This window comes from Delphinus delphis, chromosome 3 (genome assembly GCF_949987515.2).
Source record: "Delphinus delphis chromosome 3, mDelDel1.2, whole genome shotgun sequence".
Taxonomy (NCBI): Eukaryota; Metazoa; Chordata; class Mammalia; order Artiodactyla; family Delphinidae; genus Delphinus; species Delphinus delphis.
Genome location: NC_082685.1, coordinates 13,369,398 through 13,390,580, shown reverse-complemented (window position 1 = coordinate 13,390,580; position 21,183 = coordinate 13,369,398). Strand labels below are relative to the sequence as shown.

The window sequence follows — 21,183 nt, the reverse complement described above, 5'->3', positions numbered from 1 at the left end:
TTTGGCTCTGGGAAAATGACTTCCCCACTCTGTGCCTCAGTTTCCTTGTGTTTACAAAACAAATCCCAATGACTATTAAGCACCTACTACTGTATGCCAAGCGCTTTACTTGTGGCTTTCCCCTCAGCCAACCTTGAGAAGGCTGGAGGTGGTGTCGTCATCCCCATTTTACAGACAAATAACTAAGGCCTGGCAAGGCGTGGAGACTTGCCCCCACCATTGCCTGGAAAGAGTCATGCAGCCAGGCCCTGTCCTGGGCACTGTAGTCAAGGGAGCTGGAATGGAGAATCTGTTGTCAGATACAGCCGACTCCAGCTCCAGCTCTCTCCCCTGTAATGCTGTGTGACCCACTGGGCATCTCAGAGTCTCCATTTCCCATTCAGAGGTGGCCAGCAAGATCACCATACCCCACAATGGTGAGGGCACTTTCCAGGCACTGCAGCCCACGCTGTGTTCTCTCTGGAGACATCCGTGTAGCACTGCCTGGTGTTGGAACTAGATCAAGGCTGTGCATGACTTGCTCCCGCCTTCCATCCCGGAGCTGACGGTGAATAAAAGCCCACATTTACAAAGAAGAGGTCCAATGTCTGGATTTGTGAGGGGCCAAGAAAAGGGTAAGGGAAGAGTGGGGTGGGGGGCGGGATGAAAACAGACCCTTGGCTCAAAGTCACTTTAAGTGGTTTTTTTGTTTGTTTTTGGCGGTACGCGGGCCTTTCACTGTTGTGGCCTCTTCCGTCGCGGAGCACAGGCTCCGGACGCGCAAGCTCAGCGGCCATGGCTCACGGGCCCAGCCGCTCTGCGGCATGTGGGAATCTTCCCGGACCAGGGCACGAACCCGTGTCCCCTGCATCGGCAGGCGGACTCTCAACCACTGCGCCACCAGAGAAGCCCTTGAAGTGGGTTTTGAAGCCTGCTGGGAATTCACTGTTGAGATTCTTCCTGATGCCTTCTCTGGTCCTGGCCTCCTGCTGCCCTCCTGCTGCCCTCTCTGAATTGAGTACCCATCATGGGCTCTGTCCTTAGAAGCTTCATCTAGACACCCGTCTGGGGCCTTGAAGCTGTGTTAATAAATAAATAAACCATCTTTGTGTCCTTTTTTAACCGGTCTTTGCTTGGGCTGTGCCCTTAAATTCCCCTCACCACCACTGGAACCCAGCCCAGCCCGAGCGCGTTCGGTTACTTCCGAAGCGCTCCGTAGGTCGGAAACCTTTGGCCACGCCCCCTGTTTCCGAGTGTCTTCGGCTATCTCCGGAAACAGTCCGCATCTGTACAGGCGTTGGGCTAGTTCTCCCTACCCGAGAGAGTTAGTTCAGCTGTTGCCAGACGCTCTAGGCTACCACGGAAACCCCGGCTTTCAACTCCGGCTCCTTCTCGGCTCTCAGCTTGTTTCCTGAAAAGCGCAGCTTTCTGTCTGAGCCCCTCCCCCCAACCCTGCCGCCTCCATTTCCTGAGTTCTGGGCCACCTCACTCGTCCTCTGGAGCCGTCCATGCTTCGGCAGTTTCCGGAAGCTGGTGGTCGCCCCTAGATCTAAATTCCCAGGGCCTCATTTGGGACCAAGCACCCTTGGTTCTTTCCAGAAACTTTCCGAAGTCTCGGGGCCCAGTCTCTGTTATGCCGGTCCAGGCGGAGCGCGCTCGGTCATTTCCGGAATCGCTCGGGCATCTCTGAGTCCAGCCGAGCCTAGCCGAGCCTAGCCGAGCCCAGCCTCGGAATTATTCATCTGACCCGATTATGTTCGGCTATTTCCGGAAATGATCGGCTATCTCGGGGCGCCCCACCCCCACCCCGTTACCCTCCAGTCCCGCGGGAGTACGTTCGGCTCTTTCCGGAAACATTCGAGCGTTCCCAGGCTCTGCCTCGGCCTCATTGCACCCTCCCGGCCCGAATACGCTCGGCCGTTTCCGCCGGGGGCGGGCCCGACCGTTCGGAACATCGGCGGCGGCGGAGGTGGGGATCCCGCGGCTGCGGCGACGGCGGCCGCGGTGGAGCCACGGGTCTGGCTCGGCTCTGCGTGACGGCGGCCGCGGCAGCAGCGGTGGCGGCCGCGACCAGGTAAGTCCGCGTTGGTCCGCGTGGCAGGCCGGTCTGGGGGTTCGGTCAGATGCGGGGCGCCCAGGCAGAGTGTGGGGCCACGGTGGAAGCCAGAATGCGAGCAGGGTTGCATCGGGCCCCGCGGGAATTGGGGGCCGCAGGGAGCGGGAGGCCTCTGGCTCGACCTGGCTGCGTTGCAGCCTTCCCCAGACGATGGGGGCGGAACGGGGGACCCTAGGGAGAGATAAGGGGTTGGAGCTGCGGCCCTGAATTGAGGGAGGCCCTGCCGGGAGTGGGGCATCGAGCAGTAATGAGGGGCGCCCAGGCATTGTGTGGGGCATAGTGGGGTGCAAGACGGTAGAGGGTCGACTCCACTTCCGGCCCCTGGGCTGGGCTGCGGGGTCCACGCAGGCCCGAGTGCGCGTCTGCACACGCGTGAGCGCGCAGGCCCTGAGTCCAGCCGCCAAGACCCCAGCCAGGCCTGGCCTCTCCACCCGCCTCTTGGATTCGGGGAGCGCTGGTTCCCAGGCGCGCACACCGCGGCGTGTGCAAACGTGTGCTCAGCTGGGCGCGGAGGCGGGCAGGCAAGCGGATTTAGGCGGTTTCCTGGACGTCCCCCTCGCTGGGCCTCAGTTTCCCCACCTGTAGAGTGGGGGTACAGGGGCCAGGGAGTGGGTAAGTTGGGGCGTCCTGGAATGTGGAGCTTGTGCTCCCTGCTTGGACACCTCTTGCTGCTCCCGTGGTTGAGGGATAAAGTCTGACCCTCTGCCTGGCACTCGAGGCCCTGCGTGGTCTGCGGCTTTCTTAAAGCCACCCTGAACTCTCGGCAAGCATTTCTTGCTGTCAAGTCTTTGCCTGTACTATTTCCTCTGGCCAGTGCCCCCTCCTCTCCTCTGGAGGACCCGCCCCTAGGAAAAGCACCGCCTACCACCCCCCAACCTCTCTGGAGGACTGAACCTGCAGGGCTGAGATTGAGAACGTGTCTGTGCTGGGCTGTGTCTCCCTGAGGCTGGGGGCTCCTAAGGAGTGATCATTGCCCCTGCATCCAGCAGCCTCCCTCTTGGCAGTCGTAGTGCCCTCCTTCCCTTCACCCTTTACTGGCTCCATGTCTACCCTGGGGCTAAGGTCCTCTTGGCCTCCCACCAACCCCCTTCTGTTTTGAGTACCTACTGTGGGCACCAAACTGAGCAATGTCTGGACACTGCCCCCCCCATTCCCTCCTCCCTTGCAGAGATCAGAGATCCATTTGTTTGGACTCACCTCTAGGCCTTTGCCTGTGCTAGGGCCTCTGCTTGGACCTCCTTTCCTACTGCCTTTTGCCCCTGATGCCTCCTTCTGTGCTCAGCTGGCCCAGTCTCTCCTCGGGGCTCCCACAGCACCCTGAGCATCACCCATTACACCCTACCCACTCTGGGTATAACTATCTGTCATGTGGCTGCTGCCTCCTCTCATCTATCCTGGGCCTTGTGAAGTTGGACGGATCTGAGTTTTTGAGTCCTGGCATCCTGGCCCATTGAGTTGTCCAACAAAGACCTCCCTGCTCTGAGCCTCAGATTCCCCATCTCTAACCAGGATGATGAAGAGCTTGTTTACTGAGCATGCAATATGACCGGGGCAGATGCTTTGGAGCTCTGCCCCCAACAACCCCAAAGGAGGGCTATTATTGTACCCATTTTACAGCTGGGTAAACTGAGGGGACAGGGACTGGCCCCCTGTTACCCAATGAGTCAGGGGATTCTAACCTGGTGTTTGGGCCCATCTCTGAGTTGGGGGTGGCAGGAGTCCAAACCGGCTGATGCTGCCCTGCCCCTCTCCCCTTAGGTCGGCGTCCCGAGCCGAGCATGGTGACAGCCTGTGCCCTCGGCCCCCTCGCCTGGCGCAGCTGGAAGAGCCGCCAGCCTCGGGAGCCGATGGCTCCCCACGCGAGGGAGTGAGCGGCCCAGCCCAGCCCTACGGATTGAGGGGGGACGCAGCGGCTGAGTGACCTGCGATCACGCTGCTGCCGACCCCCTCCCACCAGTTGACGAATGGTGGACCGAGCAACGAGTGACCCTTGTCAGGGTCGTGGAACAATGGTGGGAAGCAAGGCGTGAGCATCCCCTGTGGTCACCTGTAACTTCTTGGTGGAAATAGAGGTCTGAGTCCCCAAGCCCACCCAGCGGACCCTCCTGGCCCCCACCCCAGGCTGATGGGGCCACTGGGGCCCCAAGCAGCCACCTGACCATCCATACCCCACCCTGCCCAGCCATGGCTGGCGCCGAGGGCTTCCAATACCGTGCGTTGTACCCGTTCTGCCGGGAGCGGCCGGAGGACCTGGAGCTGCTGCCGGGCGACGTGCTGGTGGTGAGCAGGGCAGCCCTGCAGGCGCTGGGCGTGGCCGAGGGCAGCGAGCGCTGCCCACAGAGCGTGGGCTGGATGCCTGGCCTCAATGAGCGTACACGGCAGCGCGGCGACTTCCCTGGCACCTATGTTGAGTTCCTAGGGCCTGTGACCCTGACCCGGCCTGGGCCTCGCCCACGTGGCCCACGCCCACTGCCTGCCAGGCCCCGAGATGGGCCCCCTGAGCCAGGTGAGCAACAGGTAGGGGCCCTGGCAGGGCTGGGGAAAAGGGGGAGTGCCCTCAGACCCTCAGTTTCCTCTTCTCTCCCATGAGGCAATGGTGCTTCTTCCAGGAGAGGAGGGATAAGGACATTTGGTTGGTCAGCAAATGTTGATTACACTGCCGTCGAGGGCTGGATGCAGTTCATGGCACTGGGCACCGAGTGGTGGACACAAGGCCTGGCCCTGCCCTCATGGAGCTTCTGGTTCAAGAAGTGACGAGAACGTAATTAGGGAATGACAGATGCTGTGAGGAAGGAGCCTCTCAGGAGAGATGGGGGTAAAGGGCTCCGGGCAGCAGGTACAGCGAGGACAAAAGCCCTGAGGTGGGAATGTCATGACGGGTTCAGGGAACAAGCCGTCAGGTGGAGCAGAGTGAGAAAAGGGGCAGGGTCCTCACCTCAAGGACTTCGTGGGATTGATTTTGAAGACAATAGGGAGTGTCCAGTAAGATTCAGGGGCTCAATTTAGCTTCATCTTGTGATTTGCAGACAAAGAGTGTCCTGGGAGTGGAGAATCAGGGCACCGAACATACGCTGCAATTGCTGCGTGCTGGGCTGTATGCTGGGCAGGGTGTGTGGGTTCCAACCAGGGAAACCGAGGCTCAGCTTGTGGGGAGGAGGCTGACGAGTGCTGAGCACCCGGCGTGGTCTGCTCCAACCCTCACAGCTGCCCAGTGAGGCCCTGTGTACAGATGTGGAGACCAAGGTGCAAGGGGGTCGAACCATTCGCTCAGGGGCAGTCACCCAGTGAAGGCCAAAGCCCCTGGGAGGCACCGTGGCCCCACCCGATGGCCCGCCTGGTCTTGTGCCCGAGGGACACTGATGCCCAGAGAGGGTCAGGCCAGAGTCCCACAGCGTGGGGTGGAATGGCGGGGTGCTGAGGCAGCACGGTTGCTGGCTTGGGCTTCGCAGCATCTGGCGTCTCCAGGGCCGGGGCCTGCATCCCGCCTCGGCCTGGAGGAGCAGGAGGCGGCCCCATCCGGGCTCCCAGCCAGAATCTGCCTCTCCCCCTGGTAACAGCCGCCTCCCTCCTGTGCCTGGCCTGGGTCCAGACACCACACACATCCCCACTCCGGGCGGCCACCCAGCCCCACCCTCCAAATCTTCCAGGACTATGTGACATCGGCTAGGACCAGCCCTCTCCAGGCCTCAGTCTCCTCATCTGGAAATGGGGGGTACTAGTCCTTTTGTTCAAGCCCTGACCCTCTGGGATCCTGGGACCACCAGGCAGCAGGCTGCAGCTGCCTGCCTTCCCTCCATTCAACTCCACACAGGGAGCTGCGTGCCGAACCCTGATGTCACCTGCGCCCCCGTCTGGCTGTGCACCCACGGGGAGGTTGCTCCCTCCCTGAGCCTCAGTTCCTCATCCGTAAAATGGGGATAATGCCTATTCTGATGGGACCTCCCTCCATGCTTTGCAAACTGGTCACAGGCAAATTTCAAAGTTGAATTTCAGAGCCCCCTTACCAGCTGGGATGTCACCCACCTCCCCTTGTTCCCTCACTTTTTTTTTTTTCTTTCATTTTCGACACAGCTGGGCCTTTCTTCAGCTCAAGGCACCACCTGGCCCATCATTCAGGGAGGCCCCGCAGGCCCCGGCTTGCTCCTGCTGTGTGCCAGGGCGTCCCCGCCAAGGGCCAAAGCTGCATCCAATGGTGGCCGTGCAGGCAGAGTGCGCCGGAGCACAAAAGGCTGGGTGGGGCAGAAACATGGGGCTGGGGGTGGGGTGGGGTTGGGACATGGAAGGAGGTCAGCATTTTTAAAAGGGGGGAATTTTTTTTTTTTAAAGCAAAATGACTTAGAAAATGGAGAAAGGTCCTTGGAATGAGGTGTTCTGATCCAGCTGGGATATTTTCCTTTTACTCTCTTCAACCACTTTGTTGTTCCCACTGAGAAAGGAGAGATGATTCCATCGATCAGTTTCTCAGTTGAGGAATCTGAGGCACAGAGAGGGTGGGTCCTGTGCCTGAGGTTGCACAGCAAGCAATGGCAGAGCCCGAAACCTGCCGTATGAGTGTCCTGTGGCTGCTGTAATGAACTACCATAAACTGGTGGCTTCAAACAACAGGAGTTTATTCTCTCATGGTTCCGGAGACCAGAAGTCCAAAATCAAGGTGTGGGCAGGGCTGTGCTCTGTCCAGAGGCTTTAGGGGAGGATCTTTCCTTGCTTCTTCCAGCTTCTGGGGGTTCCAGGTGTACCTTGGCTTGTGGCCACATCACCCCAATCTCTGGCTCTCTCTTCATATGGCCTCTTATAAAGACACTAGTCATTGGATTTAGGGATCTCATCTTGAAATCCTTACCTTAATTATATCCGCAAAGACCCTATTTCCAAGTAAGGTCACAGTCACAGGTACCAGAGATTAGGAAGTGGACATACCATTTGGGAGGACACTAGTCAGCCAACTATATCTGGCCTCTGTAGTTGGGTGAATTGATATTTTAACCTAGAAAATCGTTTCCCACTAATTCAGCCCTCCCAGCCCCACCAGCTGGGCCTTCTGTCCACCCCCCGCCCCCAGAGTGGTGGTCCAGATGCCAAGCACTTGGGCTGAGATGCAGCAGGCAAAGAGAGGGGCCCAGGTCCTTCTAGGGACCCTGCCAACATTCTTTCCCCTCCTGCCAGGCCTCACACTCCCTGACCTACCCGAGCAGTTCTCCCCACCTGATGTGGCTCCCCCTATCCTGGTGAAACTTGTGGAGGCCATTGAGCGGACAGGTGAGCCTCGGCCTGGCTGCAACCCCTGGATTCTGCTTGCTTGCCTCTGGTGATGGGCAGCTCATCTCCCTCACAGGGCTGCTGGGCTCACTCTGTATGGGAAGTGTCTTTGAGTCTGGATGTCCTGGGCCTCCATATTGAGTTGGGGAAGGAGTAACTCCCAGGGGAATGTAGACCCCATCATTGCATGTGCCGTGCCCTCTACCACCATTTCCCTCCCCTCCCCCTGTTCTTACCTCTGGGAGGTTAGTAGCCACCCCAGACCCCACACGGGGGTCGAGGCAGCATTTGAGAGCTGGCCTTGCCACGTGGGGTGGCACTGACTTACCCCATCCCCTTCCCCACAGGGCTAGACAGCTACAGGCCTGAGGCACCCGCCGCGCGCACAGGTGAGGGAAAGCTTCAGTGGGCAAGAGTGGGAGAGGAACCTGCCCTGGACGGATGATGTCCCCTCCCTGCACCCGTCTTGGATCGACCCTGCACCCCCTTGCACCCGCAGACTGGTCGCTGAACGATATGGAGCAGTGGGACGCTGCAGCCCTAACAGATGGCGTGAAGGGCTTCCTGCTGGCGCTGCCCGCACCCCTTGTGACACCCGAGGCCGCGGCTGAGGCACACCGAGCCCTGCGGGGTGAGTCTGGCAGGAATCCCGGACTGGGAAGGGCGCTGGGGCGGGCGGGTGCCGGCCCTGGCTCACCTTCCCCTGGCCGTCTGTCCGCAGAGGCCGCGGGGCCCGTGGGGCCAGCGCTGGAGCCCCCGACGCTGCCGCTGCACAGCGCGCTCACACTGCGCTTCCTGCTCCAGCACCTGGGCCGGGTGGCCCGGCGCGCCCCAGCCCTGGGCCCAGCTGTGCGTGCCCTGAGCACCGCCTTCGGGCCGCTGCTGCTGCGGGCGCCGTCGCCTTCGCCGCCGCCAGGGGGCGCTCCCGACGGGTGAGAGGCCGGGGCTGGGGAGGCGGGGCTGAGCCGGAGCAAAAAGGGGTGGGGCTTTAGATGGAGGAAGGGCTGGAGACGTAGCCAGGGTGGGGGTCTAGACGATGAGAAAGGAGTGTGGACGGGGCCCAGCGGGGGAAGAGGCCAGAGCTGTCATGATGGGCGAGCTAGGAAAGATAACAAGGGGTGGGACTTGAGGTCCAGGAAGACTCTAGCAGGGCTTGGGACAAGGCGATGAGGCCTAGACCGGAGGGCCGGCACTTGGGTGGTGTCTGTACCTTCCTTCACATGCTGACTCCTGTTGTTTGTTGTATGAATACTTACTGGGAGGTAACTGCATATACATAAACAGTAGTGGGTCTCGCACACCAGCTTGCGTCACCTACTCTTCTTCCCCTCGCATGCTTTCACGTAGACCCCCCCGCCAGACGCACATGCACATGCAGGGCCCTGTGCACACCAGGCCCTACCCAGCGCTCACGACACGTCCCTTCCCCCTAGGACTGAGGCCACCCCCGACTTCCCTACGCTTCTGGTGGAGAAGTTGCTTCAGGAACATCTGGAGGAACAGGAGATTGCGCCCCCAGGTGACCTCCACCCCCTTTTATTAGCTCCTATCATTGGGGACCAAGGATGCTGACTCGGAGCCCTGCCAGCATCGGCAGGCTTGGTCGCAGTGGGAGCTGGCCACGGTATACAACTGGTGTTCAGTGTGCGTTTGTTTTCCTGTCCCCCAGCACTGCCGCCAAAACCCCCCAAGGCAAAGCCAGCCCCCACAGGCCTGGCCAATGGGGGCAACCCGCCCTCCCTGCAGGATGCTGAGTGGTACTGGGGTGACATCTCCAGGTAGGGTTGTGGGGTGGAGCCACGTGGTGGGCAAAGCCTGAGGGGTCGGGTCTCCCAGTGGGCAGCCCCAGTCCTGGCTGTCTCCACAGGGAGGAGGTAAATGAGAAACTGCGGGACACACCTGATGGCACCTTTCTGGTCCGAGATGCATCTAGCAAGATCCAGGGGGAGTACACGCTGACCCTCAGGTGGGGGCCTGTCCCTTCAGGGAGACCAGGGGTGAGCGGTGGGAGGGAGAACACCCAGGTCAGAGGACTGGGGGTCGCACAGCCAGTGGGACGTTGCTGGGTCTGGCGGATGCTGCTGGTTGCTGACACCCCCTCTCACCCGCCCCTAGGAAAGGTGGGAACAACAAACTGATCAAGGTCTTCCACCGAGACGGGCACTACGGCTTTTCGGAGCCACTCACCTTCTGCTCTGTCGTGGACCTCATCACCCACTACCGCCACGAGTCGCTGGCTCAGTACAACGCCAAGCTGGACACGCGGCTCCTCTACCCGGTGTCCAAGTACCAGCAGGTGCAGGGCTGGGGCGGGAGCTGGGGGCAGTGGGGGTGGGGGTGCCTGGCCGGCCCTGGGCCTGTTTCCCAGGTAGCTTCCCTGATGGCACCGGGTATCCCCAGGACCAGATCGTCAAGGAGGACAGTGTGGAAGCAGTGGGCGCCCAGCTCAAGGTCTACCACCAGCAGTACCAGGACAAGAGCCGCGAGTATGACCAGCTCTACGAGGAGTACACACGCACCTCCCAGGTACCACGGGCCAGCGCACCCCGGGAGACCCAGGCACGGAGGGGCAGTGCCAAGGCCACAGGGACAGACGTCCACTTCTAGGTCACAGCAGGCTCTTACAACCAGGGACCACCCTAAAAACATAGAAATCAATGTATGTGGTTCTAAAAAGAACAAAAAAACAAAACGGATGAAGAGGCACCAACCAGCCTCCCAGGAGCGGCTGAGCTGTGGGAGATGTCTTGGTTGAGCCTCTGGGCCTCAGTCTCCCCATCTGGAAACTGGAACCGTGAGTCTTAATTACTTCTCCATCCCATTCAACCTGGATGTTATTCAAAATGATAATAACCACCTGACAAAGAGTTGCCTAAGACAAAGGGTCGGGAGCTCATGGAAAAGAGCAGTGTCTTTTAAAAACAAGGAAGTGGGGGGAGGTTTTATTACTCAAGGACTGTGTTAATAAATTTCTTTTGTAAGTTGAGATGCAACTTATTCAGATAGAACATCCCATCTCGAGCAGGGAATTTCTCTGTCTCCCCTGTAGTCCCTGAGCAATTTCTGTCTTGTCCCCTTTCTAGTGATGGGTCACCTGAGGTTCTAAGTGGACAAGATACCTGTCTGGGATCAATTAGGAACATCATGACCGTGGAAATGGCTTAGGCCCCCTGAGCCTCAGTTTCCCCATTAATAGTTCTGACTTTGTAGGAGGCTCTTGGGAGGTTTTATGAGATGATGCATGGAAGGTGCTTGGTGCAGCATCTACTCTGAGAAGGAGCCCCATGAATTGTAGCAACTAGATTTATCATTAATTCTCAGCCGTGCTCACAGACCCAGGTATTTTTTAAGGTGCCTAAAGGAGGATCTAAAGGAAGAGGGGGTTTGGGGAGTGTGGGGTTTGAAGGCTGAATAGGAGTTCGTTTGGCGAAGGAGGGGCTAGAGGAACGATGCACGTGGTGGAGGGAACAGCTTGAGCAAAGTCTCCATATCAGGTTGGGATCTGCCTTTATCCCTCACGAGGGACTTGGATGGAGTCCCAGGAGGTGCTCAGATTTACCCCCTCCTCCAGGAACTGCAGATGAAGCGCACAGCCATTGAGGCCTTCAATGAGACTATCAAGATCTTTGAAGAGCAGGGCCAGACACAGGAGAAGTGCAGCAAGGAATATCTGGAGCGCTTCCGGCGTGAGGGCAATGAGAAAGAGATGCAGAGGTGAGTCTGGTTCCTCTGCCCTGCCCTACTGCACCTTGATCTGACACAGCGCAAGTGGGGAAAGAACGGAAACAGAGAGGGCAGCCTGGGTTTCAGGGGAAGAGAGGGTCAGTTGAAATGGGCTTTGAAGGATGAATAGGAGTTTGCCAGAAAGAGCAATCAGGGAAACAGCATGTCCAAAGGCTTAGATACTGGGAGCCATCTGAGGCCTCTGAGCCACTCCTCCCACAGGATCCTGCTGAACTCAGAGCGACTTAAGTCTCGTATTGCTGAGATCCACGAGAGCCGCACAAAGCTGGAACAGGAGCTGCGGGCACAGGCCTCCGACAACCGAGAGATTGACAAGCGCATGAACAGCCTCAAGCCAGACCTCATGCAGCTGCGCAAGATCAGAGACCAGTACCTCGTGTGAGTACCTGGCTCTGCGCTCACCCGTGGATCCCCCCGTTAGTGCAAGGGCACCTGGCGAGGTGACCTCTGCATGCGTCTCACTCTTGCTTTCTCCACCAACTAGCCCTACCTGGTCCCCTAGCCCCCTCGTCTGTCCGCCAGCCCCTTCCCTCTCGATCAGGCCCCTCCCAGCCCCCTCAGAAGGGCTCCCTGTGCGGCGGCCTCAGCCTCAGTTGTGGAATGGGAACACTGCTCTCACGAGGCCAGGTCATTGGGAGCCTCCGACAGGGTCCACTCCATGAATGCCAACTGTGCCACCCAGCACACGGCGCCCAGCCTGAGCCCAAGATCCCTCCTCTACCCACTGACCCACTGAGGACTTCATCAGGGGCTTCCTTCTTCCGCCTGGGTCTTGGACGCTCATGTGCACCTGTTGTGTGCCAAGCACCTTGCACATATTAGCTCACTTGGTCCTTTCAAAGTCCTTTGTAAATCTGCCCTGTGCAAAGGTGCACCACCGTGTAGTCCCCAGGACTGAGCCTCTGATGGTGATAAGACCTTGCCATGATGGTACAATCCAGAGTCTCAAAAAGTGTTAACAGAAACATAATAAATAGGGGGGTTCCCTGGCAGAGCTTGGGGAGTCCACCTGGGTTCAAGTGGTTCTTGGCCAGGCCAAGGCTGACCCCTTGTGGCAACCAGGGGTATCACACCCAGAACCTGCGCTTGTCAGCCCTTGCCTCCAACCAGGCTGGCCTGGCCCATGGTGGCTCGCCCTGCCTGTGTTGCAGCTGCTGTTCCCCTACCAGCAGAGCGGCAGGAGCCCACCTTTCCTCTTCCCCCCAGGTGGCTCACTCAGAAAGGTGCCCGGCAGAAGAAAATCAATGAATGGTTGGGGATCAAGAACGAGACTGAGGAGTGAGTGACCAATTTGTGGTGGGGGGGAGGGGTCGTCCCAGGGGAGGGGCCATTTTTGGTGGGCTTTGCAGAATGAATAGGAGTTCACCAGGGAGGGACAGTTGTCCAGGTGGCAGGGGGACCTTGGAGGCTAACGAGTAAGCGACCAGGGCTCCTCCCTGCCTCCCCCACAGCCAGTACTCACTGATGGAGGATGAAGATGATCTCCCCCACCACGAGGAACGCACATGGTATGTAGGCAAGATCAACCGCACCCAAGCTGAGGAAATGCTGAGTGGCAAGCGAGATGGCACCTTCCTCATCCGTGAAAGCAGCCAGCGGGGCTGCTATGCCTGTTCTGTGGTGTGAGTGCCTGGCAAGGGAACGCGAGTGGACTGAAGGTGGGGAGGAGGGATCCGCCCATTCCTTCCGAGAGCTCTCATTGAGTGCCACCTGTATGTTAGGCCTCGGGAAGACAGGAAGAAGCCCTGGATTCTTGGGGACGGGGGAGGAAGCTGGGACGGTACCAAAGCAGGAGATGGCGGGGTCTGGACCGGGTCGGCATCCAGCATCCAGGAAAGGGGGAAATATACGTCCCAGGCAGGGTCACCTGACAGGAATAGGGGGGCGGGGCTGGGAGAGCCTAGTGGGGGACCATCTGACCCACCCCTTCGCCTGCACCCACAGGGTAGACGGCGACACCAAACACTGCGTCATCTACCGCACAGCCACGGGCTTTGGCTTCGCAGAACCCTACAACTTGTATGGGTCGCTGAAGGAGCTGGTGCTGCACTACCAGCACGCCTCGCTGGTGCAGCACAACGACGCGCTCACCGTCACACTTGCCCATCCTGTGCGCGCCCCGGGCCCCGGGCCCCCACCTGCCACCCGCTGAGCTCTGAGCAGGAGAACTGGCCCAGCTGGGGTGGCAGCTACATCCGCGGTCTCCATCTTTTTGAACCTGTCTCTTCTTTCCTGGGTTTTCTCCATCTCTCTCGTCTTTGTGAATGTCTTCAGGTCTATCTGTTTTTCTCTTTAGCTCTCTGCAATTCTCTCTCTCTCAGGTTCTCCTCCATGTCTGCCTGTCTCTCCATCTCTCTGAGTCTCTGTGCATCTCTCCCGCTGTCACACTTTGTCTCTTTCTAGCTCCATCTGTCTGTCCTCTCTTTTCCTCTTGGTCTCTTTCCTTCTATGTGGGGGGTCCCGCCTCCCCCACTCCATCCCCCTTCCCCCACCGGCACTGCCCTCCCTGCAGCTCTGGCCACCCACACCCCTGTGCCCTGCCCCTGACAGGCCCCTGGGGTCCCCAAAGCCCCACCTTGGCTGCACCTGCCATGTTTACAGAGGCCTCCGGGCTGTGCGGCCCCGACCTGGGTACCCCGATTTTTAAGCCATAGACCTGGGATCAGGGCAGGAAGGAACTTTGCTTGGCCACTTCCAAGAACCTCATCCATGACGTCTGGGGCCAGGCGGGACCTGCCCCACAGACCCCAACTTCCCCTTCAAATCCTGAAGTGAAACCCAGTTAACACCACAATGGGGCTGCTGCCAAGAAGTAATCCCAAAAAAGAAAATAAGTAAAAATAAACTCATGAGCTGACCCCAGGCCTCCCAGGAACTGAGGCCACCAGCACCTCTGGGGCAGCCGACACGCAGCGCTGCCCACAGCACCTCTACGCGACGCAGACTCAAGGCTTCTCAATCATGTCGGGCTCTGATTTTGTTTTTCCTTGACTGTACGTAAAGCCCTCTTTTCTCTCCTCTTTGGGACGAGAGCCCTGGTTTTCTATGCCGCCCACGGACCCCCACCCCATCCCACCTCCTGCCTGCCTGGCCAGGCTGGCAGGCCGGTTTTGTATGGTACGTTGATACTGATGTGGATATAAAACATTGAACTTGATGAATGCTTCTGTCTTTGGTGACAGGCTTCTTTAGCTCCGGGCTGCCAACCCCTGCCTCCTCCCCACCTCCACCCCCACAACCCCAGTTTATTTTATTATTTTTTATTTAATTTATTTTTTGCCTGCGTTGGGTCTTCGTTGCTGCGTGCGGGCTTTCTCTAGTTGTGGCGAGCAGGGGCTGCTCTTCGTTGTGGTGCGCGGGCTTCAGTAGTTGTGGCACGTGGGCTCAGTAGTTGTGACTTGCGGGCTCCAGAGCACAGGCTCAGTCGTGGCGCACGGGCTTAGTTGCTCCGCGGCATGTGGGATCTTACCGGACAAGGGCTCAAACCCGTGTCCCCTGCACTGGCAGGCGGATTCTTAACCACTATGCCACCAGGGAAGTCCCCCAACCCCAGTTTAGATGCTCATGTCCAGAGAAGTTGAGAGACCTGCCAAGGTCACACAGCAGAGAGGCTCAGACCCCAAGCTCTGCCCCACACCCTGGCCTGCTGGGGGGACCCCAGGCAGACCCTGGCCCAGCTCCTCCCTGGCCCCCAAGTTTGAGTTGGAGTTCCGGCAATCAGCCACCAGCCCTACCCTCCAGAAAGTCACCTCCCCTCTGATGTGTAGCTTCATTGCCAGGCAGGCTTAATAGTCACAACCCCTCCCGTGACACCCAGAGGAGTCCGCAGTGCCAGCCCCTCCCTGCTGACCTTCCACTGACCCCCTCTCCACACCTGTCCCTGATGCCGGCTGCCATGTCCCAGGGGACGCTGAGCTGGGTACTCCTGCTGTCTTTCTTTATTTATTTACTTATTTACTTTTTGCAGTACGCAGGCCTCTCACTGTTGTGGCCTCTCCCGTCGCGGAGCACAGGCTCCAGACGCGCAGGCTCAGCGGCCACGGCTCACGGGCCCAGCCGCTCCGCAGCATGTGGGATCCTCCCGGACCGGGGCACGAACCCGTGTCCCCTGCATCGGCAGGCGGACTCTCAACCACGGCGCCACCAGGGAAGCCCCCTTATGCTGTCTTTGATGCAGATTCATGTTCACCATCTTCCTCCTCCCAAAGGTCCCTGTCTCTCTATCCTCCCCTCTCACACCCCCAGGGCTGGGAACCTTCTGACCTTTCTTCTCCCCATACAGCACCTGTCAGGATCCACCACGCCTGAGGCAGCCCCAGGTGGATGAAGGAACCAGGCTGCCCCTGACCCATCTCTCCACTGGGCTCTCAGAGGGACAGGACTTGCTTCCCTTGGCCTCAGAGCTCTGGTCCTTCCCAAGCACTGTCCCCGCTGAGTGGTCAGTCAGGAGGCACCCCATAAATAACTCCAACCCGGACTCTGCCCCCACTGCGGTCTTCACCCACTGCATGGGTGGACGCAGGGTAAAGCTCACCTTCTCAGTCCCATGAGTCCAGCCGGGTGGAGCCTGGGGGCACAAGAGAACAGCCCACAGAGCCTCTAGCCGGTCCCCACACTCAATCAACTGTGTTTTCTCAGAGACATCACCTCCCCTCTCTGATCCTGCTTCCTCTTACCAAGTAGGGTCAATAGTTTCTACCCCTGCCCCCAGTGGACACCTCTGAGGGTTCCATGATCAAATGGGTGAGGTTACATTTATGAATTCCTCCAATAGGGCTGATGTTTCATAACCACCGGAAAAATAGTAGCAATTATAGTTATTGCTATTTCTTCTGTCCTGCCCAGTACAGGACCGAGCACACACTAGTTCCCCAAAGTTGTGTTGCTTAGTCTTGCAGAGGTTTCACAAAGGAAATGGGTTTTGTTAAGGGTTCAGAAGAATGGGGTGGGGGGATCATCCCGCAGTGGAGACTTCAGGGGAACTCCAGCTCCCAAATCTGCTGCTATGAATGTGGCCACGTGGGCCAGGGTTTCCCCAGAACTGAAGCGGGACACGGGCTGTGGAGCGGAGGACTGGGTTGTTTTCCTGCCCACGGGTGAGCATTTTCTCTGGTGGGGTCCGAATCTGTGTCGTGTCAAGGCCTTGAAGTCTGAATGTCTCGGTTACTTCCCCCAACACTACCGGCGCCAAGCCCTTATCTGGGCTATTCTCCCTGCCGGCACCACTGTCCTGTCAACACCTCCCCAGGCTCACCTTGTCACCTCCACACCCAGCCTGGGGCAACGCTCTCTGCTCCGAGCCCTCTATGGTAGCTTTATTCCCCAAACCTCACTTCTCCCGTTTTACAGAATGAGTTGAGGCTTCATCTCTTGAGATGCCCACACCGTCCCAGAGCTGATTCCTGTGGGTTTGGGTCCTACGGGGCCAATCCCCCACCCCTGCTCCATGTACAGAGTACAGGCTTCAGGTAATGACTGCTCCAACCCGGGCCTCTTCTGACAAGGGCGCTGGCTGAGGACAGGGGTGGCCCCCTCCTCAAGCCTTTGGACGGTGGAAAGAAGGAACACCAGCTTTTTTCTCTCCCCAGTCCCCAGCCAGGGGTGAGGGAGCCAAGAGAAGTGAGCCCCTCCCTGCTCTGGCTTCTGCTTTCTGGCCCAGCTGTGGCCAAGCCTGAGTCAGCCCCACGGGACCATGCTGGTGGATCTGGAGGGTCTGGGCTCTGGAGCCTGAGAGGGGGAGGGGGTGGAGGTTGAGAATGAGGGGGGCCCGGGCCAGGCTAGGGGAAAGGGCCCGGGCTGCTCAGCTGCTGCCCGCTCCCAGGCCATGGATCACCTCACCAGAGCATGGGATGGGGAGGCGGGGTTCCCGGGCTAGGACCAGGGGCCTGGAGCACCCTGGCGGCCCCCAGAGGGATCCGTGGACCCATAGAGACCCTCCTATCTCTTGGTCTCTCCGTGTCTCTGTCTCTAAGCCCCCGCCTATCCTCCGCCCAAGGTGCTAAAGCCCCAACCTCATAGGGCTGGACGGGGCTGATCACAGGGAAGTGTCGGGGAAGATCGAAGGGCAGCCCGTTGTCCAGGGGATTGGGGGCCCAGAACCTGGCGGGCGGTGGGATGAGGGTGGGGTCGGGGTGGAAAGAAAGACCCAGAGAGAGAGAGAGAGAAAGTAGAGATCCCTGGAGACGTCAGCCCCGGCCCCCGAGAGGCGTGTGCACCGGGAGGCGGGTCCGGCCTGGGGGCTGGGCCACCGCCTGGTTAAAGGCGGCTTCTTCCCCGGAACGCTGCTCCCGCCGTCGCACTTTCGCCCCCACTGTGATGGCCTCGTCGCCTCTCCTGCCGTTCCTGCCTCTCCTGCTGCTGCTGCTGGAGGTCGCCGCTGCGGCGCGGGCGTCCCCGCTGGAAATACTCCCCGAGGGGGCGGCCCCCTGCGAGGTAGAGAAGGCGACGCGGCGGTCGGGCCGGCGGGGACCAGCGCCCGGGCGAGGTGCGCGCGGCTCCTCCCGCACCCCAGACTTCGACGGGGATGACCGGGGTCCGGAGGGGACGCTGCCCGGGTCGGTGCCGGCCGCCCCACCCCCCACCCCCGCTTCAATCCTGACACTTTGGCCATACTTTCCTTTCCCTTTCCGTTCCCTAACTGGAGTCTGAGTCGCTCAGCTGTCCCCCCACCCCATCCCCCCGCAACTCCCCCCGCCCCCCCAGGGTGCATTGAGCACCTACTGTGTACATCTGGAGCAGGAATCAGAGTCTCCTCTTTTAGGCCAGGGGAAGCCCAGACTAGCTACGCGGCTTGCGCGTGGCCACCGCATTTATTAGGGGCTCCTTATTGGGTGCATTTCGGCCGGGGAAGAGCTCGCGTGCTCCTGGTGCGGAGTAAGCAGATGCCCTGGACGCTGAACGACTCGCTCACAGACGCGACCGCCCGCCACCCCTCAGCTGTAGTCGGAAGTCAACACCTATTAGGCGCCGCCTCTGCAGTAGCCTTGGGAGGGGTTCAGTGGGCCCGTTGAGAGGAAGAATAAATGAGTCAAGCGGGTATGTAGGGCCTTGCTCAGCTCAGGGCCAAGGCTCTAGGGATGAAGTGGAAACGAATGAGCCTGCCTTAGTGGTATGCCTCATGAGAAGGCAGGATTGCGGCAGAGACCAGAAATGTGCATGCCTTGAATTCTTACTGCATGGCGTCCCCTGGGTGAGGAGTTTCACGTCACCTGGAGGAAGAAAGCAAGACTTGTGCATTCATTAACTGCCTACTGTTTGCAAATCTTTGTCACATCCATTCTGCAGACTGACATTTAGGAATATTTAGGAATGCCATAAAGCCTCAGAGTCAGGATTCCACCTGGCAAGGTCTGGAAGGAGTGTGAGATAGAGCACCTACTGTTTGCAGCTCCCTTCCTGCAAGAGAACCAAGCAGAGCTGCATTTGAATCACATCCCTCCCTTCCATGCAGGCCGGTGAGCTGTGCCTGCAGGCGCCCCTCTGGAAGTCTGACCCTCCGCCCATCAACGTGAGCCTCTACTATGAGTCACTGTGCCCCGGCTGCCGGTACTTCCTGATCCGCGAGCTCTACCCGACGTGGCTGATGGTCTGGGAAATCCTCAATGTCACGCTGGTGCCCTACGGAAACGCTCATGTGCGTGGGTACAGGTGAAACTGAGGCCCGCGGCCAGGGGAAGGGGGTCGGGGGGGGCAGCCAGCACTCACCCCACTGCTTTTCAGGAACAGAACATCAGCGGCAGGTGGGAGTTCACGTGCCAGCACGGCGAGCAGGAGTGCAAGCTTAACAAGGTGGAGGTGAGCAGCACCCAGAGTTCCCGGGGGGGGGGGCACGAGGCTGGGGAGACTGCCCACCATAAGGAAAATGGAATCAAGGCTCACAAGGGATGGACTGCAACCAGCTCCGTCCCTTGCCTGTGCGCCTCCACTTAATCACGTCTTCATTCTCCGCTTCATTAGTGGACACTCGTGGTTATTCCCGGAGTGGTCTTGGGGTGCTCTGGGCCACCCTCACATCCTTGCCTGTCCCCCCCCGCCCCCGCCCACCAGGCCTGCCTGTTGGACCAGCTGGAAAAGAGCGCGGCCTTCCTGACCATTGTCTGCCTAGAGGAAATGGATGACATGGAGAAAAATCTGAAGCCGGTGAGCAATGCCCCTCACTCAGCCTGGGTCGGAGGGCCCTGGCCTTCCTGCATCCAGACAGACCCAGGTTCAAGTGCCGGCCACGACTACCACTCTCCGTGCAGCCCCAGGAAAACAGCCTCCCCTCTCGAAGCCTCGATCTCTGAATCGAGAGAACGAAGATCTTCTGGGGTCGTGGGTAGATCAGGGAGGGCTTCCTGGACAAGATGGCTCCGAGCTGGGCTCGGACAAACAGGAATGTGCAGGGACACAGATGGTGACCCTTCTCTGGGGTAAGGAGATGACAGGACAGGCCCACTTAACTCCCTGGGGGGTTATGAAAAAGAACTCCCAAAGGAGTGACTCATCTGCCCTGATTGTTTATTCATTTATCAAACATCTGGGCTACCCAAGAGACCTGAGCCACCCTGAGACACCTCCAGGCCCTGCAGAGTCATAGTATGGAGTGCAAAGGATGAGGGGACACTCAGGAGACTCAGGGGAAGGGGAAGGAAAAGTGCTCCTGGCAGAGGGAAGAGCAAGTACGATGCTCTCAGGAAAATAAAACACTATAGGGCTCGGGCTGCGGGTCTGGTCTTATGGGAGACAGGAGCAGCCTGAGCCCCTGCCTTGGGGGCCTCCACTCAGGCATGTATTAAGCACCCATTGTTTATGGGTATTGCTGCGTCCCTGTGAACCCAACTGTCTCCTGTTGCTAGTGAGGAAACAAAAGCTTGGCTTGGGTTGGGGGGTGGTGCTAGTGGGAGGACCGTTGGGGAGATAACAGGGAGGAAGCTGAGACAATACCCCAGCCGGCCAGCTCCCCCTCTGCCCTCAGTGCCTGCAGATCTATGCTCCGGAGGTGTCCCCTGACTCCATCATGGAGTGTGCCACAGGGGACCGTGGCATGCAGCTCTTGCACATCAATGCCCAGCTCACGGACGCTCTGCAGCCACCCCACGAGTATGTGCCCTGGGTCGTCGTCAATGGGGTAAGAACTCTTGCAGCTCTCAGGTCATCCCCCAGGCAGGGACTGGGTTGATGGATGTGACCCCTGGGCTGGGAGGCAGGAGGCAGGGGCCAGACTTGGGGCCATTTGCAGCCCCTTCTGGGCCGAGCACGGGTCGGTTGGGGCAGGTGGGACTTATGACCTCCTGTCTTGCTTGTGCAGAAACCCATGAAAGAGAAGGACCAGCTCTTACACCTCGTCTGCCAGTTGTACCAGGTAAGCTAGACAGGGAGCAGAGGGACTCAGCTGGTGGGGGCAGGGTCTCCTTTCAGGACCCCAACTCGTGGCCATCTCCTCCAGGGCAAGAAGCCGGATGTCTGCCAACTCATAGCCAGCTCCCACAAGGAAGTCTGCTTCAAGTGATGGCCGGTGCCCTGGGAGGGAACTGATGCAGGAAGAACAAGATCCCACCTGCCCTCATTTTTTGATCCCTGACTCAGCAGCCACTACTTATCATCCAGATAACTTCTACACATTCCACGAAGCCGAGACTCAAAATTCTGCCCTGAGATCAAGAATCTCGCCCCACTGAGAACGGTGCTACACTGAAACTAGTTCAATAAACACTTCTGGATGTTGTGGTTCATTTGATAAGTCAGCAAATCTCCTTTTCCTGGATCTGCACAGTGCTGGAATCCCTGAGAAGCCCCCTGTCACAGAGCCAGACAGACATTCCTAGTCCCATGGGGGCAGGGATGGGTTAGAGGGGGAGGCACCAGCACTAGAGAACCCAGAGGAGGAGTGAACGTTCTGCATAGGGAGGAGGGACATTGGGACTGGTGTTTTGAAGGGTGACTAGGAGTTCATTGGGCAGAAAATGTATTTATTAATTCAACAAACATCCCTAGCTCCCCTTTTTTGTTGCCTCACATTGGGTGTTATGGGTTAAGCCAGAGAATGGTAACTGGAGCCAGGCAAGGCCAGAGGATGGGGCAGGGACCTTGTCTGGGGAGTTTGAAAG

General features: G+C 58.9%; 2 protein-coding genes across 3 annotated transcripts; both read left to right on the top strand.

Annotated features, from left to right (window-relative positions):
- Positions 1-1,925: 1,925 nt before the first annotated feature.
- On the top strand, positions 1,926-14,252 carry PIK3R2 (phosphoinositide-3-kinase regulatory subunit 2). 2 transcript variants are annotated; one of them, XM_060008061.1, is made up of 16 exons: positions 1,926-2,053; positions 3,854-4,107; positions 7,259-7,351; positions 7,699-7,740; positions 7,851-7,982; positions 8,073-8,283; positions 8,785-8,870; positions 9,021-9,129; positions 9,219-9,317; positions 9,467-9,647; positions 9,752-9,877; positions 10,923-11,065; positions 11,297-11,473; positions 12,302-12,373; positions 12,547-12,717; positions 13,040-14,252. In XM_060008061.1, exons 5-16 carry the CDS (start codon positions 7,868-7,870, stop codon positions 13,245-13,247), a joined length of 1,698 nt encoding a protein of 565 aa, XP_059864044.1. In that variant the 5' UTR covers positions 1,926-2,053; positions 3,854-4,107; positions 7,259-7,351; positions 7,699-7,740; positions 7,851-7,867; the 3' UTR covers positions 13,248-14,252. The 2 variants fall into 2 exon arrangements, with proteins under 2 accessions (XP_059864044.1, XP_059864043.1); XM_060008060.1 differs by having other exon boundaries at positions 3,854-4,601.
- Positions 14,253-17,349: 3,097 nt separating this feature from the next.
- On the top strand, positions 17,350-20,808 carry IFI30 (IFI30 lysosomal thiol reductase). Its single transcript, XM_060006671.1, has 7 exons — positions 17,350-17,527; positions 18,546-18,728; positions 18,815-18,889; positions 19,142-19,234; positions 20,052-20,204; positions 20,385-20,438; positions 20,523-20,808. The coding sequence occupies exons 1-7, from the start codon at positions 17,411-17,413 to the stop codon at positions 20,583-20,585; spliced, it is 738 nt and encodes a 245-aa protein (XP_059862654.1). The 5' UTR covers positions 17,350-17,410; the 3' UTR covers positions 20,586-20,808.
- The last annotated feature ends 375 nt before the right edge of the window (positions 20,809-21,183 follow it).

What these genes read in the sequence shown, in the direction of transcription:
- PIK3R2 (XM_060008060.1), top strand. Translation starts at nt 4,280, where the DNA reads ATGGCTGGCGCCGAGGGCTTCCAATACCGTGCGTTGTACCCGTTCTGC. An exon ending in GAGTACACGCTGACCCTCAG is followed by an intron (nt 9,318 to 9,466) that starts GTGGGGGCCTGT and finishes ACCCGCCCCTAG; the next exon opens with GAAAGGTGGGAACAACAAAC. An exon ending in ATCAAGAACGAGACTGAGGA is followed by an intron (nt 12,374 to 12,546) that starts GTGAGTGACCAA and finishes CCTCCCCCACAG; the next exon opens with CCAGTACTCACTGATGGAGG.
- IFI30 (XM_060006671.1), top strand. Translation starts at nt 17,411, where the DNA reads ATGGCCTCGTCGCCTCTCCTGCCGTTCCTGCCTCTCCTGCTGCTGCTG. An exon ending in TGCCCTACGGAAACGCTCAT is followed by an intron (nt 18,729 to 18,814) that starts GTGCGTGGGTAC and finishes ACTGCTTTTCAG; the next exon opens with GAACAGAACATCAGCGGCAG. An exon ending in GCAAGCTTAACAAGGTGGAG is followed by an intron (nt 18,890 to 19,141) that starts GTGAGCAGCACC and finishes CCCGCCCACCAG; the next exon opens with GCCTGCCTGTTGGACCAGCT.